The sequence below is a fragment of the Poecilia reticulata genome, chromosome 3 (assembly GCF_904066995.2).
Source record: "Poecilia reticulata chromosome 3, P_reticulata-male-v2, whole genome shotgun sequence".
NCBI lineage: Eukaryota > Metazoa > Chordata > Actinopteri > Cyprinodontiformes > Poeciliidae > Poecilia > Poecilia reticulata.
In genome coordinates, this window is record NC_088832.1 from 6,978,244 (window position 1) to 6,997,038 (window position 18,795).

At 41.4% G+C, this 18,795-nt stretch overlaps 1 protein-coding gene across 6 annotated transcripts in view; it reads right to left on the reverse strand.

Annotated features, from left to right (window-relative positions):
* The window catches only part of kif13ba (kinesin family member 13Ba), a 50,029-nt gene continuing 31,234 nt past the window's right edge, over positions 1 to 18,795 (reverse strand). For 3 of the 6 annotated variants that reach the window (XM_017304030.2, XM_008404835.3, XM_081604997.1), the window contains exons 18-40: positions 17,659 to 17,849; positions 17,277 to 17,556; positions 16,623 to 16,785; positions 16,379 to 16,534; positions 15,511 to 15,660; positions 15,303 to 15,428; positions 15,044 to 15,217; positions 14,181 to 14,338; positions 13,366 to 13,498; positions 13,105 to 13,260; positions 12,909 to 13,008; positions 12,593 to 12,719; positions 11,832 to 11,887; positions 11,624 to 11,748; positions 11,265 to 11,540; positions 11,020 to 11,172; positions 10,857 to 10,934; positions 10,723 to 10,773; positions 9,938 to 10,088; positions 9,131 to 9,261; positions 8,965 to 9,027; positions 7,434 to 7,983; positions 1 to 6,636 (exon numbers count right to left, since the gene is read on the reverse strand). In XM_017304030.2, the coding sequence (XP_017159519.2) occupies positions 6,431 to 6,636; positions 7,434 to 7,983; positions 8,965 to 9,027; positions 9,131 to 9,261; positions 9,938 to 10,088; positions 10,723 to 10,773; positions 10,857 to 10,934; positions 11,020 to 11,172; positions 11,265 to 11,540; positions 11,624 to 11,748; positions 11,832 to 11,887; positions 12,593 to 12,719; positions 12,909 to 13,008; positions 13,105 to 13,260; positions 13,366 to 13,498; positions 14,181 to 14,338; positions 15,044 to 15,217; positions 15,303 to 15,428; positions 15,511 to 15,660; positions 16,379 to 16,534; positions 16,623 to 16,785; positions 17,277 to 17,556; positions 17,659 to 17,849 (3,754 nt within the window). In that variant the 3' untranslated portion in view covers positions 1 to 6,430. The remainder of the gene's footprint in view (positions 6,637 to 7,433; positions 7,984 to 8,964; positions 9,028 to 9,130; positions 9,262 to 9,937; positions 10,089 to 10,722; positions 10,774 to 10,856; positions 10,935 to 11,019; positions 11,173 to 11,264; positions 11,541 to 11,623; positions 11,749 to 11,831; positions 11,888 to 12,592; positions 12,720 to 12,908; positions 13,009 to 13,104; positions 13,261 to 13,365; positions 13,499 to 14,180; positions 14,339 to 15,043; positions 15,218 to 15,302; positions 15,429 to 15,510; positions 15,661 to 16,378; positions 16,535 to 16,622; positions 16,786 to 17,276; positions 17,557 to 17,658; positions 17,850 to 18,795) is intronic. The other 3 variants (XM_081604998.1, XM_008404836.3, XM_017304031.2) reach the window with 3 other exon arrangements.

Consider the following 18,795-nt stretch of genomic DNA (forward strand, 5'->3'; position numbering starts at 1 on the left):
TCCTCATACATTGTTTTATTCTTAATCTATCTACTGTTCAGATGATTAAAAATGAAAAGAAATGTATTATAATACATGTTTATTCTTTGGATTGCAGCATAAAATTATTACATAAAAATTAAATTAATCAAAACCCAAACTTGTGCTCAGATTTCTCTCCTTTATAAGTCTTACTATGCGCATATGTACACACACACACACACACACACACACACACACACACATCCAGAGAACAAACACAGAAATGACGCAGGCAGACATTCCTGCTCCACACAATCAACAGCAGCAGTGACTGATCATGATTTCTTACAATGATAATAGTAATAATACTGTTGACAGGGCCAAGGCCACATTAAAAACAAACAGCTGAGCATTACAGTTCATCCTCAGCTATGAGGGGAAAGTAACCTTCACACTCTTATGAACCTTCATCATTATGCAGCCCAGGTAAATATGGTTGGAGTAACATGGAGGAGAAAAAAACCCAAACAGGAGATGGAGCTGAAATTTATTGAAATGGTTGGACGCTGCACCTGGCAGCTCTGTATTGCTTGTTTTTGTGGTTCTTTTTGATGTTGGAGAACACACTGAAGCCGGTAGGAACACACTGGAGCAAGGACTGAGGTAGTTCAAAGGTTAAAATAAACTTCCAATTCTGTTATTGCCACAAAAAAAAAAAAAAAAAAGTAAAAAAAAAAATCCTGAAACTAGATCTTATCTGATATGATCCTGGGTAGTTGCGACTCCCAATTTATTTTTTCTGTAATTTTTTTTTTTTCTGATTGCAGTTAAAATTCCCAACATGGAAGACAAACCCCTCCATTTTCTGGCTGAGGTGTTCAAAGCAGCCACTAGGGGGCGAATCTAGGCAAACTCTTTCAGTGGGAAACAGGCAGTGATAAACCTGACAGCTCCTGAGACCAAAAGACTTTATTTTACGACAGGAAACCAAAGTGGGCTCTTATTATTTTGTAAACAGCCTGCAAAGATAGACAGTTTGCTGAAAGTTTAACGTAATAAACCGCACCTTTAGAGAGAGAGAAAGAGAGAGAGAGAGAGAGAGAAAGAGAGAGAGAGAGAGAGAAAAAACTGACTGCTCAGCTGGAAATTGCTCTGCATCCAGGCTGAAGGCCACATTAGAGGCAGGGGGCTACACTTGGAACAGCACGATGAACAAAAAAAGGAAACAGTGTGAAGGTCTGAAGGCTCAAAGACTCAAGATCCAAATGGGAATAAAAATAGAACAAAGTGCCTCTAATGGCTGATACGGATCCATAAATAACGCTGGCTTGGCACCAGTGTAAAAACAACCGTTTTATTGTGTTCAAACGTCTTTTTGTTGCTCTAAATCCACTCAGAGGTCAGAGTTCATCCATACTTTGGGATCCTACAAGCCTTGTTTATACAGAGGACTGCTTGCTGTAGCTGAGCTTAGCTCTGCTTTTAGGTAAAACAAGAACATGAAGTGTTAAGTGTTTCTTTTTTTTAAACTTAAATAGAAGAGCTCGTAGCTCGAGAACACTGAACAGAAAAACAAAAATCCCAAACAGGTGTTTTTGTCGATGGAAACGACTCTTGGAGGTCATTTCCATCCAAGAGTTGCACATTGTTTTCCCCTCTGTGCAAAGTGTAGTTGATATAACACGACATTTGAAAGAAACGTGGTTTCTGAGGCACAGCAACAAAAAGAAACAACCGGAAGTCTGAAGTGATCTCAGCCCCCCGCCCCCAAGCTCCTTCTCCGTCCCCACGGCAACCATCTCTGAGGCTGGACTGGAAAAGGAAGGTCCAGCAGCCTCGCAGGAAGCAGCTGGTGATCGTTTTCCATCAGAGCGGAGCTACACAACATTCCTTCACACACCACACACACACAAGCATCAGAAAACTTACTGCCTTTCCTTCAGAACCACCTGTTAGAACCAGAAAGTTACAAAACAGTCAAATCTCCCGACCAATCAGAGAACTCCAATACATCAGGCCAAATAACAGCTGCTTTAGTTATGGGCCTGTTGACAGTCTTGTTGTGTGATACAGTTAGAAATAAAGTGTGCCATATTGTGGTATTAACATTAAAAAAAACTTCAAAGCACTGGTTACAACAGTAGTACTGTTAGTTGTAACTTATTATTTTTGACAGAGTTAAAACTAGCTGGTAGTTTTTCAAATGCTTGTTGTGCATAATATTATTGCTTTTCTATCACTTTAGTCCCAAGTAATACTTGGAGTATACATAGTTCAGAAGTCTGAACTGGAAGGGATCTGCACCACTGAACCGCCATCTTGGCAGGCAAGCGCAGCACCAAGCACAGATGAACCATGGCTTTGAGGACAACAAAAAGAAAGTCTATGGAGAAAAAATTTATGGCTTAATAGTTGTAATGTACTTATAGTGTTTATAAGTTAGATAGGAATGAGGTGAGAGCTAGTTCTGGGCTTGTGGCTTGTTTATTGTTGTCATAGCAACACCATAGCACCTGTTATGACAGTTAGCTACGCATACCTACCAAGATGGCTGTCAGTTACAAAGTTCCCGAAAGCGTGATGTCACATGAGAACTATGTATTAGAAGCTAAAGGTAATATTAGCCTCTTTAGTTTAGCTATCTGCTAAGGTAACTGCTGTTAGCTTGCTAACTGTAGTCTTAAAAAAGTGTTTCATAAATAAAAGCGATAAGTATTACTTCTTCAGGCTCTACACGATTATCCATATTTGTTATAACCATCTTTCCAAACAGCTTAACGTTTGCATGAGGGATGAACAATATGTCGACATCAACATTGGTGTCGGCCAATCTTAGTCATTTTTTAACAGATAAAATAAGTAAAACTGGGTTGATATTAACAAGCGATGACTATTTTCATCTTGTTCCTGTTTGTGTACGATGTTCAGGGCTTCAATATTACTCATAAGTGATATAGGGAGAAAGTGGAGAAGCGTAGTTATGTTAGTCAAAAGCTCCAGTAGTTACTGCCCATTTATTTTCCAGTATCTCACTAGAAGGACATTAAACCAAACAGAAAAAAAACTTGATTCGCTTTCAAACCGCAAGTGTTCAAAACCTTTCTGTACCTCGTTAATTGTAACCGGCCCACGACTAAAATGCACACATAATACACTCAACTCTGGTGGCAAACAAGATTCCAACGTTATTGCAGATTCAACATTAAAAATGTCTCTTTCCTTATAAGGACACAGGTGTGCTCGTTCTCACCACCTTCACTTCCCTGCTCACAAGACAAAGTGCCTCAACATTACCTAAAGAATACGAACCACCCAAAGCACCAACCCTTAGCTTTTTCAAAACAATTAAAATCCATTTAAGCGCACAGCAAGAAATGCAGAAAAACAAAAATCAATTGATTCATTTACAAGTCTATTTACAACGCCCATAGCAGCAATTCTCATTAAATCATTGTGCAATAATCATTCCAATAAAACAACTTCATCAGCTCCCGTGCGATAAAAGCAAGTGTACAAGCAACCCCGATATAAATATGTATTGCTTACCTCTCAAGTAAAGAACATGCAATTATAAAACAAATTAAATCCCAATGGACTCCTGAGGGTCAGGGGTCTATACGCACACAGTATAACTGATAACTTACAAAACATCTTCACACTATCAATGTTAGAGATTCTTAGAGTCCTGAGTGTGCAGGGCAAGTCACAGATTTATATGCACTATTCATCAGCATGGAGATCATTTTAAACTGAGGGGTTTATTGATGCATTTACATGTTTTGCATCAATGATGCAAAACAGTTGGATGATGATGCTGGATGGTTGATACGTAGACTACGCAGAATATCAAACTTCTGGAATGGCCCCAAATGTCAATCCTACAGAAACTTCTTAACTGCATAATTGAAACAAATTAGTTCTATTATTTCTGATAAACAGCAGTGATGAAATATCCAGCTGGAATTAAATCAAATAATAGTTATGGTTTCACAAGCACAAGATTCCAAGAAAATCCTGCTCGACGACGATGGCTACCATTGGTTTTAGCTGTCAAGATCTCAACGTACCGCGCTAAATCTTAGATGTACAAATGACACATAAAAGAAAAATGGATGCAATGTTTTGATGCCAATTGTCAACAGTATGATAACTAGATAATGTATCACGTCTTAAAAGGTCAGAAAAAGGTTTTAATTGAAAGAAAAAAAACGCGTCAGAAGGAAGTAGGTCAGTTATGCTAGCTTGACTTTGACAACCTTTACATGTAGATGGGCTGCAGAACTTGGTGTGTTTCAGTTCAGTTGAAGAAAAAAGGGGGATGTGATGATCTCGGACAGAACATCACATCATTACAGCAGGTGTTTAAATTAGCTGGTCAACCATTGCTGTTTTCAGACGATTTCCTATTAATAATCACAAAATAAAGATCAAACTTGAAAACATAAAACTGTACTAACAGACTTAAGGTTCTTTTCTTTGTGTGGGAAATGTTTGCATGTTTTTTGGGGGTTGAATCCTCATAAATCAAAGAGCGAGAAAAAGGAATACAAGTGGTTTTGGGTTATAGTTCAACATTTTTTCTACATTATTTTTCCCTTAGTTGTGTCGCACTGCACCAAATTAATCATTGGTTTTATTTTGTACATAAAACTGCTCTACATCATAAAGAGCATCTTTATGATGATTCATCTTTATGAATCATCATAAAGATGAGTCTTTATGGATGCCATAGAGAATCATCTTTTTGCCCTCCAGCATCAGGCACATGCTCAAAATTTCTTGAGGTAAACGACACCAGGTAAGATGTTTGTCTACAAATGGGGCCAAATTCATTGAAGTTGTTCTACCATGGAAAAATAATTAAATGCTTCACTTCAAGTCCAGCAGAAAAATGAAATTTGCACTGATGAAGAGTGTATATAAAACTCTGACCGGCAGTGATCACCACAGGAACAGACAGTGAGAACATACTACACGTCCAGAATCATAACCCCAGCCGTCATCAGCAGAAACATAGCCGGCAGCTGTAGTAACGGAACGACAAAACGCCCCAGGACAGAAAAAACATTCCTCTTCCATCTTTTTATCAACTCATCCAATCAGCCCCCTCTTGGTGACACAACAATGCTCCAATGCTTTACGTGTTGCCCTCTGACCTCAGTAGAGAAGAAACGCTTGGTTTAAAGGTGGAGTTGCTCTTTATCTAGCTGCACAGCAAATGGATGCCATCTAGTAGAGTCCTAAAAAAAATATCTTGGAAACATCTCTACAGGTCAATGTTCAGGTTAAAATGCCTCTGGAATGTTTCATGAAATCATAAAAACTCATTTAAAACCTCCCAACATTGAGTTTTCTTCACCGGGTGTGTCTGGAATGTAAAAACACGCAGACGCTCTCCCAAATACACCCATTTTCCCATTTGTGTTAGATTCTTTTAAAAATCACATGCATAGAATAAAATCAGCTTTTTCTCAAGCAGAAACTCTCCCAACTCGTCCTAAACACATCCTCTTTCGTCTATCCGTCGACACTTGCATTAAAATGACAGTAGCCATCATCGGAAATCTCCATGCTCACGTACAGAAGCTTTTTCCTCTAACGTGTCCAGTGCAAAAGAAAATAAAAAATAAAAAATCAACCTCTAGTGGCTTTTTCCACACGGCTTCATCTTTTGACACAATATATTTTACGTACACTACGTTTCACAAACACACACACACACACACACACACACACACACACACACACACAGCCCCACCCCCTCTGCAGTCCCTGAGATCACCTCACACTTTGCACAAGGCTTTCTCGTCAACACATGACACGGCAAACGGAACACGAATAAGACAAAACACAGAAAGCAAACACAAACCAGACCATGGCGAAAGGCACGTTCTGGAGACTTTAAAGAAGAAAAAAAAAGTCCAGGAAGGGAGCGACAAGGCTCAGTTCAGGAGGGCGGCAGTCATTGTTGTTGTGGTGAGTTCGGGAACTCCGGGGGAAAGTCGATATGCAGGGATGCAAACATTTCTCGTCAAAAATCTTTCAGTCAAAGTGTTTTTTCCTCTCTTTCCTTATTTATAAATAAAACAAACCAAAATAATCCTATAAGTTCCATCTTTTTCAGCATGGATCTGATTATTTTTTAAATAGTGTTTTAAAAAGAAGTGACAAGTTTGCACTGCTGCGTATCGACTCAGAGAGAATCTCTGAATGGCTCCCACTGGCTCTCAGCGTACTAGCCACTAGCTTCCCACAGAAGGCATCATTTCCCCCGTGTGGTAACTTCATTGGACTGAATAGTCATTCTCCTACACAGGCTCTTCACTCTCTGCTCTGGTTTTTTCTTTGACTTGTAGTCGCATATGTGGAGCTTCCAGTAACATGTTACCAGGAAGTAGACAGAGCCTGATGTGTTTTTAGGAGTCAAGGAAGAGCAGATGCACCGTGGGGAGTTTGTCTCCCTCCCATCTCAGTTGCTCCAGGACTTGCGGTTCTCTCCTCTGCGAGCTACGATGGCTTCCCCTCGCAGGACGGGGACGTGGGCCGGCAGAGCGAAGTCCGTGGTTCGCCGAGTGGCTCGGTCGCGGCGTGACAGCCGGTCTGGGCGGACCAGTACCCCATAGCCTGGTTTGCAGAGGAAGTATCGGTGGCCTCCGACTGACCCGTCGTTCTTACCTGCAGGAAGGAAAACAATCCAGGTCATCAGGGTTCGTAGATTTACCCCCCCAGTGAAATTCAAGTGCGTTTCAAGGTAAGTTTTCAAACGTTTCCAGCGCCACAAGCTGGAGTTAAAATTTTGTTATCTATTACTACTATTAAGGTCTTGTTCTAGTAATCTACATTCTTTAGTAGGGACAAGGTAAATTAAAATATAACAAAATTGAAAGTTTTGAAATGTTTCTCACACACTTTATACACCTGACTGAGATCAAAACACTGACTTAACTAAATAATCCCCCAATTTTAATGACTTATCAATAAGTTGTTGAGCCATTAGGAATAATAAATATTCATTACACTGAAACAATTCAAACAAATAGTGTTAATATTCAAATTAAAAGCTTGAAAACAATATATGAGTGTTGCAAAAAAATCTGTAAAAAAAAAGTCCTCGCTTAGGTTTCTTGACATTTAGCAAATAGAAATAATTTTGGAAACTCTAATTAACCTAAAACAAGAAAATTTTGGACTGATTTAACTTCAGACAGCAAGAAAAGAATGGATGCATCTTTTCGTTAGATGTATGAAAATATCTGGTGTGAATTGTAAACAACGTTTTCCAAGTTTATGCTTTTAATCAAACGATAAATTGCACTTTATTACAAAACTGTGCAGTTTGAATGTCGGACACTTTCCAAACCTTAAAAACAGCTAATTGAAACTGAAGGATTTTCAAGGATTTCAAGAACCCGGACAAACCGTAGAAATCGTTGGCATTTTGAGCGATCCGGCCCTTTAAATCTCACACTTACCTACTGGGGTGTCCAGCTCCACGCCCACCCACACTCCGTCGGCGAACTGCGTTGTCCCCACGTAGCGCACAGTTCCGGCCTTGTTGTTTCCTACGGTGACGTACGCGCCCTCCATCAGCCAGTCGGGCGGCACGTCGTGATGACCGCGGCCGTCGTCCACAAAGATTTCCAGCCGCTCAAAGCCTTCAACTAGCTTCTGGTCGGAGAAGGAGAGCTCTGCAGGGACACTGTTGTGATTGGACGCTACAACAGCCATCTTGGTGCCGCACTGGGGGGGAGAGGTCACAACATCGTTCCTGTCAGCGCTCTGCTGCTGCTGCTGGGGGTTTGAGGGTGACGCCGCGTCGGCGCCCAGGAGGGACGAAGACGAGGAGGAGGGTTGGAGGACGTCGGACAGGGTAACCGTGGAAACGCTAGCGGAGAAATAGCCGCTCGACGACTGGCTGAGGGGGCTGAGGGGTGTGGTGTCATGCGGGTCATGCACAGGAAGAGGAGGGACGTCCGGAAACTCGGCCCTTCGGTCTTTGGCAGCGGGTCGTGGGGCAGCAGCCTGCAGGGGGCCCAACGTTTGCCACGGCAACAGAGGGACAGGCGACAGCATGCAGAGAACAATAAGTCAAAAAAACCCACCAAGGATAAAAATCAGCAATCTCAAAACTCTTCATTGTGAGCCAACAGGATGTAATATTTAGTTCATGAATCCAGACAAATGTTTAATCTAATAAAATACAGAATATGGTTGTCAGTGTTGTTGGTTCTGCAGAAACTCCCATTTCAGCAACCGTTGCTACAAATACAGCAAATGGTAGTTTGATAATGTCACCTTCCGAAAATAATGGCCTAAAAGTCATTGGTTGCCAAAAAAAAGAAAAAAAAAAATCTATATTATAATCAATATAATCAATAAATGACTTGTCTGTTATTTTAGGAAGGTGAGAATATAAAACTTTTAATTGAAAAAAATATGTTAGAAGTAAAATAAAACTAGCTCCTGAAGTTTACATTTTTCTTTCTCCTAATATCAACAACTGACACCTTCTCACATTATTAACTGATTAATTTTGTGTCTCTATAAATGATGCATTCAGATTATTTAATGAAAACACATTTCAATTTGAACAAGGAATTCTGCAAATGTAAACATGCAAAAGCTTTTGTATGTTTACTAACTAAAACTAATCAAAAATGTTTCTGGCAATCCCCAAAGAAATCTCACCCGATTAGATGAACTAAGAAAATCTGCTGGCCACTGGAATCGACTGATTTTACATTCGATCTGCATTTGGACAGTTAGAAATAAAGTTGGCGGGCGCGTAAAAGCTGCAAGAAGTTTTTAGAAAAGTGAATGATTTTCTGCAGACAGGCCAGCTGTTCCCTCTACAGCAGAGGGTTGGATGTCAATACATTTTGCAGTGCTGCTCCGATCGCCTTTTTCCTAACAGACCTCCCAATTCTCATTTTGGCTGATGCCAATATTTTTGTCTGAAAGGTTGCTAAGTTGTTAGATTACCACTTCATATGGATCTCTCACCGTGTCGGGCTTGCCTCTGCTGTCGTCCCCTCCCGTTGATGCAATGATGCGAGGCACATGCTGCTGAGTGACAGACAAAAGTTAGATCACACCTCTTAATTGCTCATTATGTAGTCTTTTTTTTTTTTCTTTTTTCGCTGCATCAGTCGTTTCTGATTCCGCTGACCTGCTGGCCATGCGGCGAAGGTCTGAGCTCCTTCTTGTCGTCCCGAGCAGGAAACAGAGACTTGAGCAGTTTGGGCATCTGAGGAACCAGGGCCTTAACTGAAAGATAAGATGCAGCAAGTCCTAAACGACCTGGGGGAGGGAGAAGAAGGGGAGAGGCAGCGAGGTGGAGGCAGAGAAGAGGAAGGAAACGAGAAAACAAGAGGAGGTCCGGGAGGTGGAGGAAGTGTGAAAGATTAAGACGAGAAGTTGAAAGCAAGTCCAGAAAATGGCAAAAAAAAAAAAAAAAAAAATCACCAACATAGTGACAGATTGACAGAGGAAGCGTCTAATAAAACACAGAGGTGATTTATTTATCAGCTAAGCTATGATGCTCTAAATTACTGCGACAGAAATTCATTGAGATCATTAATTCTGTTCATTTCTGAAACAAAATTAACTTGATGTCACACTGAAATGGGAAATAAATCACAGTTAAACCAGCTAACCGTCAGAAATATTCACAATGAAATCATCAAACATGGCACAGCACTGATCAGCGACGACGTTGACAGGGTTAGAAAAGCAGAATGGGTGTAAAAAGATGAAAATCAAATAAAGAAAATGAGTTCCCACATTTTATCAAAGCTGAGGGATGTTTAACAGTGGGAAACATGGAATAAAGTGATAAATGTCTTTGAATCATCACACAGGAGAGGAAAACGATAAAAACAAAGAAGAGGAAGAAACAAAGAGACGGAGGGAGTGGAGAATGGCTAGAAAAGTAAAGATGGTGGGGCAGAGAGGCCATAAAAGGCAGGATGTTTACCTTGCTCTGGTTCCTGGTTCTGTGGGGGGGTCATATTGAAGGGCAAGGAGGATGAAGAGGGGGAGGTAGAGTAGGTAGACGGGGATGAAGCCGGGCGAGGGAGGGTGCGGTGAGTGGGCATGAAGATATCCTGCTGACTCTCCCATCGACCCTGAGAAGCAAAGACAAGATTCAGAAGAAGGAAGTTTTCAGCAGCGGCGACTGCAAGTGGGGGGGCAAAGGGGCCATGGGACCCTCTTAAAAAATACTGACACTGAATCATGTTCAGGTTATTGAAAGGTATACAGAGCCATCTTCTTCGATCAAGACATGAATGCAGAACCCATTAAACAAATAAATACATTCATGAAGTTATATATATTAAAAGAACAATTAAAACTTATTTTCTTATAAAACTTGCCTTTGTTTTTATCTCATTTTATTAGCTTATTTATCAGTCAAATTTCTCATTTTCGCTCTGTTTGTAATTTTCCTTGTTTTATCAATACAGACCTGTCAGAAAACTAGAAGGCCAATTTAAATTACTTTTGTACAAAACTTGCTCTTGATTTTAGCTCAGATTTTTTTGATGTGATTGTAATTTTGCTATTTTAACAAAATAGGTCTGTCTTATAAACGAGGCAACGTGCATAAATAAAGGTCAAATAAAAACAAATAAGAATGGGTGGAATGCCTCATTATGACGCATCATCGGATCAGCTACTGCCATATACAATCATAAAAATTTAACAAATGTCTCCAGAGTTTAAAACCAAGCAGCAGGTCGGTAAAGGAATCTGTGCTACCTTATCATCCAACAGGCAAGACGTGGACAGGTCCTGCCTACTTCCAGACAGCTGAAACATGAAACAGACGGAAACATTAGGAAAATATTTCTCCGCTTCCGTAACACATGGAAGAAACTGATCATTTATTTTACCCTGTGAACAGACGGAGAGCTCAGACTCCTCCTGCTACTCCTCCCCTTGCCAGTCAGCTGCTCCTTCACTGCTACTTCCTTTAACAAGTTCAAACAAATCAGAAACGTTTAGCATTCCTGATGATCAGTCATTGTTTGCAGTGCTGGGAGGTTCTCCTTCTACCTGTCTGAGTCTGTCCAGGGTCAGGATGTTCTCCAGGCTCATCACGCTGCGGAGGTATTTCTCAATAGCGGCCTCGTCATCTCCCGATTGGCTGTTGTGTGCGCTCGCCGCCAACCGGGCTAGCATCTCCCTGTCCTCTGAACCTGGAGCATCCTGAAAAAAGGAAAAAAAAAGAAACGATGTCAGGAATACTTTTGTGAGGCATTTTCAGCCAAACTCCAGCATCCTCCTGTTCCTCGTCTTACCCCAGGAATGTTGGAAACCACCTCGAAGGTGACGCCACAGCCAGGTATGGTACTGCGGGTTGACATCCTCCTGAGGAAGTTGTGGGCGAAACCCTGGCGACCCGGGTTGACGTTGACGCAGATCCTCTTCCTCAGCACCAGCTGCATGTCGGCGGGGTGGCTGAGCTGGACCACCGCTCGCACCGTCAGGTAGACGCGCTGCTCCGGCCATGACCCGCCGCGACTCAGCTGGGGACACTCATGGACGGTGGAATCCCACGACGCCTCAGCTTTCACCTGGCGGTCATTGAGATTCATCACTGCAGTGTGAGCAGAAAGGCAGCCGGAAAAAGAAAGAGAGAGAGAGAGTAGATGCTCACCTCTCCGTCATAATGTTTGACAATCTGCAGGTCGAAGAAGTCGTCCTCGTCTTCTCCGGTCAACATGGCGTCCCAGCCTCCGGCTTCAGGCACTTCAAACTGCTCGTGGGAGCTGAGGTCGTCGGCTGGGGAAAACGAGAAAATGTATGTTTGATGAGAAACTGAGGTGACGTTAGGGCAACCTGCTCTAGTTAACAAAACTGATTACGTTTAAGGTCCAAGAAGAGGACTGGAATGTGCGTTTCCATCCCTGGTAGAGGCGCCCTGTGAACAGAAAAACAGTATTTTACAGGCACTATGGATGTGGGGTTTTTATGCTTGGGTGATAAATTGATTTTATTGACCAACTGAATTTGTGATTTGTTTTTAATTTTCCCCATGGATTTTCATAGTTCGGAGTGATGTCAGCCATCTTGCCTGACAAGAGTGATTTACAGGTTTTATTTATTTGGACTTTGAATTCAGGCCAACTATATGACAAAATATAAGTCAGGCTAAGATTTTTTTTTTGTGAGAATAAAGACATAATGTTATAAAAATACACTTGAAATAATATGAGAATTAAGTCTTATTACCAGAATAAAGTTGTAATATCACGAGAATGAAGTAGTAATTTTATGAAAACTAAAAAAAAATAAAAAAATTACTTATCCAGGTTTTTTTCCCCAATTAAAACGACTTTTTTCTTGTATTCTTCTAGAAAAGTTGCATCTTTATTCTGCTAATATTATGACTACATTCCTGTAGTTAAACAAAAAGTCTCAAGGCCTGGCCCTAATACTTTGTTGTACAACTCACAAAAAAGGGGAAGATTGAAAAATAAATCACTTTTTGAAAATATTTCCTATAATTTCTCATTTCTTTAACAGAAAAGAAAACGACAAAAAAAAAAAAAAAAATCAGAGATTTTATTTTTAACCCAAAGTACCCAGCCCTACAACAATCTGCTGAAGGTATCAGGCGACGTACCACTCTGCAGGAGCGCCAGGAATGCCGCTGCCAGCAGAGGGCACCATGACGGCGTTCCTCTCCTCAGTGAGAGTCAACCTCCACTCCAGCAGCTGCGCCTCCCTCTCCATGTCATCCTCTGTCTTTTCTGGAAACAAACATGGTAACATTTAAACATGACAGAGACAAAGTGAACATTTTCCGTTTTTTCAAATCTGTTCCTGGGGTTTAAATTAAACGGCATCAACCAATCATTTTACAACCGTTTCTCTCAAACGCCTGATAAAAAAAAAAAAAACATTGTGTAATTTCATGTGTGAACATCTGTAAATGTTACCTGCTTTGCTAACCAGGCTCTGCAGGTGTTGGTCCAGGTATTCCTGTCTCTTTGTGAGCGCAGCCAACCACTGCCGCCGCAAACGTTCCAGATCTCTGTCCTGTCCATCAAGGGCTCAGTTAATGCATGCTGTCCTTTTTAGACGCAACATCACCTGAAGCAGAAACGTGGAGCGTATCGTGTCCGTTTGACGTACCTGGTAGCTGTCCATCTCGTCCCCTTCCTGGTTAGCTGTGCTGGTCCTGATCTCCACGCAGCCCACCGACACGGCCAGCACAATCTCTGCTATCAGCGGCATCGTGCCCGAGTCCTGAACCGAGCGCACGTCCACCTGGACTCGTCTCGACTGGCCCTGGGGTCGACGTGAACCCAAACAGCAGTTTGAACATTATAAATAAGCTTTTCGTCGTCCTCTGAAGTCAGGCCGTCTGGGACTGCGTGGGTTTTACATCCCTACCTGTCGAAGCTGGAAGATTCCCCCCGTGCTCACATCTCTGGCTGGAACTACTTCCACCGGAACAAAGTCTCCGTTTTCGTTTATTTCCAGGATCTGAATCCACAGTTCCAGGCGACGTGTGACCTCGCTCCACCTACCATCCGTTTTTTTTAGTTATTTACAAATCAAAATCTTAAAAAGTGTGACATACATTTGTATTCAGTCCTCTTTTCTCTGATGCTCTGAAAGGTATGAAGAAATTCCAGAGTCTTTGAATTTTCCACAATGGTTCTTTATAACTCTAGCTAACATTATTAAAAAAAAAACAGAACTAGTGTTTCTAAATATGAATACAACCAAAACAAAATGCATTTGCTAAAGCATGGTATTTTTGTCATTAGGTTTTTTAAACACCACCTTTTTTTGCAAAACGTCTTCAGTTGTATTTTATTTTATTTTAAAACCTAAAAACAGAAATAAAAGGTGAGGTCTTAAAAAAAAGACACATTTCCTACAGTACATGTTCATCAAAAATGAATATGTCATGCAACAAACTACGCAAATTTGAACTCCATGCTAGAGCGTCTAGAAGACATTTTTGAAAGAAAGATGTTTAAAGTTGTCCTGAACACATGGAAGACACAGCAAAAACCAGAAAGAAGGAGCTCTGGTCAGATGAGAACAAAGCTGAACTTTTTAACCCACATGCAAAAAGTTCACATGGTGAAACATGGCGGTGGAGTAGCCAGACTTCAAGAAAAGATAAAGGTGCTGAACGCACAGCGATCCTGTCAGAGTCTGTCTGCAGGAAGATAAGCGAGTGTGTGAGGGTCTACCTGTCTCGTAGCGTCCGCGTTTTGGCCTGGATGATGCTGAGGTCCCACAAGGCCGGGTTTCTTCCTGCGTCAGACTGCTTGTGTCCAAACACCTCGATGGCAACTGCTCCTTCAGTCAGATACTCGATGAAATCTTCCGTTACCGACACCGCCACCTCCTACAGCGTCAACAGAGAATCACATCTGTTAATCGCCAAATAATAAATAGATTTATCAGCAATAAATAAATAGATGTGATTCTATTTACATGAAATGATTAATCAAATTAATGCCAACGAATCAATTACTGAAATAATGGTCAACCAATTTAGTAATAGATTGTTAACTCAAAAAAATATATATATATATGGCATTTGTTCATGCTTGAAAACAACAACATACAGAGAGCAGTAATTAAGCCAAAACTGTATAAAATATATACATTATGCATTGAAGGTAAGGAAAAAAAACTCTCTCTGTAAATAAGTTCTACTTAAAATTCTTAAAGTGCCACAATTTTGCTATCCACTGATGAATGTGTTAATCAAAAGAACAAAAAATAAACATGTTATTCCGACACAATATTGATGTTAAGTCAAACAGAACAGGCTGAGATTTTGAGAAGATTTTTAGCTGCAGATGCATCTTTTGCTACAAATGATCCAGCGTTTATTTTCTTATTTAATTAATACAATTTTATTTGCATCTTTTAATGTATTTACAATACTGCATTAAAAAATTTAAATAAGAATATCTGCAGAATGTGCTGATTGTTTTTATCCAATTAATTGTTAGAATAATCAACAGATTAAACGATGGCTAAAGCTATGGTCAGTTGCAGCCCTAAAATAATCGTGCATAAAAATACAAATATTGACGTTCACCTTGCAGCTGTCAAACACAACCATGCAGTGCGGGTCCTTTGAGTTGGGCGATGAGGAAGATGGGTCGACCTCAGGGGCCACGATGGTGGGCTCAGCCTCGTCCCAGAACGAATACTGACAGAAGACGAAGTTGGACAGGTGCTGTGGCAGACCGGTGGCTTGCAGTATCTTTATCTGCAGTTACACCCAAGTCAACGTCAGAGTCAGAATTTGAATAATAGTCCGCAGCGTCGAAAACGGCTCCAACGACAAAGCTTACCGAGCAGACGAGTTTGCGATCCTCAAATTCAGAGTCCTGGTTGTTGTCGGGTTCATCTCCTCCCGCCATATTGTCCTCCAAGCCCCCTCCCACTCTCATGACCTCCACATGCAAGCGTCCTGCGACCTTGCAAAGGAAAACACAGGGGAGGAAAAGGTTAAGTTTCTGTTATTGCACTTGAAAAGAAGCTGAGGAGCTCGGGTTGTACCTCTCCCTTTTGGTTGATGATGGGAACGGCGTACTGCAGCTTCACATCGTAGAACAGGCAGGAAAGGAAAACGTTGGCAACGCCGATCAGACTGTGATTCTCCTGCTCATCAAAGAACGGGTCGGCTCGGCGGAAGTATGAACGCATTACCTGGATGAGGAGGAGAGGATAAAGTAAGCTCTACAGGGGTTTCTGAAGTTAAATAACAGTCAAATCAAATTTACTTTTTCTCAGCATTTACAAATTCTACTTCAGTAATCTTGGTATCAAAAATAAGCTAATACTTGGGAGACTCAATCAGAAGTGTAAGTAGTGCAATCGCTGCTGTAGTTTAAGAGAAAATAAGGATGGAACATAAAATTATTTGGCTGTTTTTGTTCCTCACCAGAAATTTTTTTTGCATTATGCTGCATTTCAACCTTTTACAAATATCATAAATACAGCTACAAAATTTTGGAAACCATAGATCCACCTATACATGTGCAAAGATTGGTGCAGTTGAGGTAAGCAAACGGAAATTTACACAGGTTTTAGACCTTTTGATTTTGGCACCATCTGCAAAACTTACTGAACTTAATAAACTTATTTTTAAATGTCTAAAATTGCCTATTTTTCATCTTTTTAGAAACACACCTATTTATCTTTTATCAAATTATTATAAAACAACAAGTAATTGCTAAATTTTACTCCAATTGATGTGTATTTTTGGAAATCCAGTATAAAAGAAAAAAAGACAAATTTAGGCAAGCTACCAAAATATATATATATACTCAATGTTTTTTGGCACTACCAGAGCTCCATACAATGTCTTTGATGAATGTTCTCGTGACCCTATCATGGTTTATAGCAGACTGTAGGGAGAACTCACTGGGTCGTCTTGGTGATGGACATGATAGTCCTGCCACTCCTGGTAGAGTTCCCTCATGTCCACCAGACGGTTCTCCATCTTCTCCAAACTCCAGATCTGTTTGCCTCGGCACCGCCGTCGCACCTGAATGGCTGGTTCGCTGAGCACCGCGTCGCGCTGCAACGCAAACACGCTGAGGTTAACGAGCTGCAAGCGGGCGCATGTCGGCGCGGTCCTGTCAGAGGTTCATTGTGAGGCACGAGACCTTGCGGTTTGCGTTGAGGTTGTCTGACGGAATTTGCAGGGTGACTCTGTACTCGGTATGGCGCTCCAGCTCGTCAGAGATGAAACACGCTTCCTGCACCAGGAGGTTTGCTCTCACTATCTGCTCCCTGAGCCTCCGGAGACTCCTCACCAAAACCACCTCCCTGGAAGACGATGGGAGAAGGACGTCGAGTCAAAAAACAGTCAGGAGGAATTAGGGATGAGAATTGGTTGATATTAACCGATATTAATACCAATGATAATTAATATATAATTCCTAAAAGCACTAAAACAACAAAAACAAATGGAGTTTTTTTTCCGGCTCAACAATAATCTAGGAATATCATAAAATAGAAAGTGTTATACTTAACATTTTCTATTGATATAAGATTTTAAATTCTTAGTAATAATTTCACTCTAATAAAAGATAAAAGTCTTAACCTGCATCAACCACCTGAGCTGGCAGGACACAGAAACAATCCATGAGCCATAAATGGAACCCCCATCTGCACTTTGGACAACCCTGGTCTAAGTGGATGAATTTAACTAAAGAACAGAAACTAATTTTAATCTAATAAACCATTAATAAACAATTAATGGTAGGTTGATTCTATTTTTTTTTAAGTGTACAGACCGTGAACACACACACACACACCTGTCCTCACTCCACTGCCTCAGTCTGCTCTGAGCGCTGGTAGAGTGGCTCATCCCTCCCACACTAAGCCGCTCCAGGCTGCGATAGTGAGACTGCTGTCCCTGCCCTGGCTGGACAGACGTCTGTCCTCCGGGCTGGCCAGTGGACAGGCGGTCTGGGTTGAGCTTCTTGCGGAGCTGCTGGAGTTCCTGCTCGTACATCTGCCTCTGTCGCTCCAGAGCCGATCGCTTCTCTTCCTCGTGTTGCCTCTCCAGAGACTGGAGGACCGCCTGCATGGGATCTGAGCACAGGCAGGACCGATGAGCAGAAGAAGAGGAGGAGGAGACGGGCTAACGGTCTGCCTGGCAGGGAGTCAGTGCAGCGTTCTGATAGGTCCTCTCACCGTTGCTGCCCAGGGCCTTCATCATGACCTCGGTCTGAGCGAACTCGTAGGAGAAGCTGACCTCGCTGGAGACCTCGCTGGCCGTGTCGCCGTCGGCGTCCAGCTGCTCGCTGCTGCCGCTGTTCTTCAACACACCGCCTTCGCCCTCCTCTTCGTCTGCTGGCCGCAAACGCCGCTTCGCCAGATTGATTCTTCAAGTGAAATAAATATGCGTCAGTGACTGTAATTGTTTAAATCAGGGGTCCCCAAACTTTTTCCTTTGAGGGCCACATAACTTTTCCCTTCTCTGCTGGGGGCCGGAGTCAGTTTGTAAGAGAAAAAGGAGTGCCTATATGTAAAAATTTATTGTTTTCCTATTGTTTTCCAGAAAACACAATCAATTAAAATTCTCTGGGATCTTCACAGAACAAAAGTCAGGAAATAAATAACACTATTAATAAAATAAATAACCAGATAACATTCTCTGGGTTCTTCACAGAACAAGTCAGGAAATACTTGACTTGTTCTGTTATGTCAAGTCAAGTACTTGACTTCACAGTCAAGTCAATATTTCATTATTTATAATGAAATATTTCATTATAATTATTTCATTATTGTAATGAAATAATAATTATTTCATTATTATTTATTAATGAAATAAATAATAACCAAATAACCCTCTCTGGATTATTCACAGAAAAAATCCAGGAAGGATTGCAGTCCGTATTTTCCGAACTATGAGCTGCACCGGACTATAAGCCACAACCCCAAAGTTAGTTTTTTTTAAACCAGTAAACATACACATATAAGCCGCAGATATCTCTGCCGCTCCAGGTTTTCCACAATGATGCAGCAGCAGCAGCAGAGGGGGGCGGACACCCAAAATTTTAGTCATAACAGGTCAATTGAATATCACATTTATTAGGGTTGAAAAAGAAAAAGTTGCCAAGATTAGATTTAACAGAACTAATTACGGTAGTTTCCGAAAGGTAACTAACAGTAAAAGTGCTGATCCTTCATGTCTGCTACTAGCATGTGCTAAATCAGTGGTCCCCTACCTTTTTATTACCACGGACCGGTCGAGACTTGGAAATTTTGTTGTGGCCCGGGGGGGAGAGGAGGAGGGAGGATGAACAGTCAGATAAGGCTGTTGGTGTT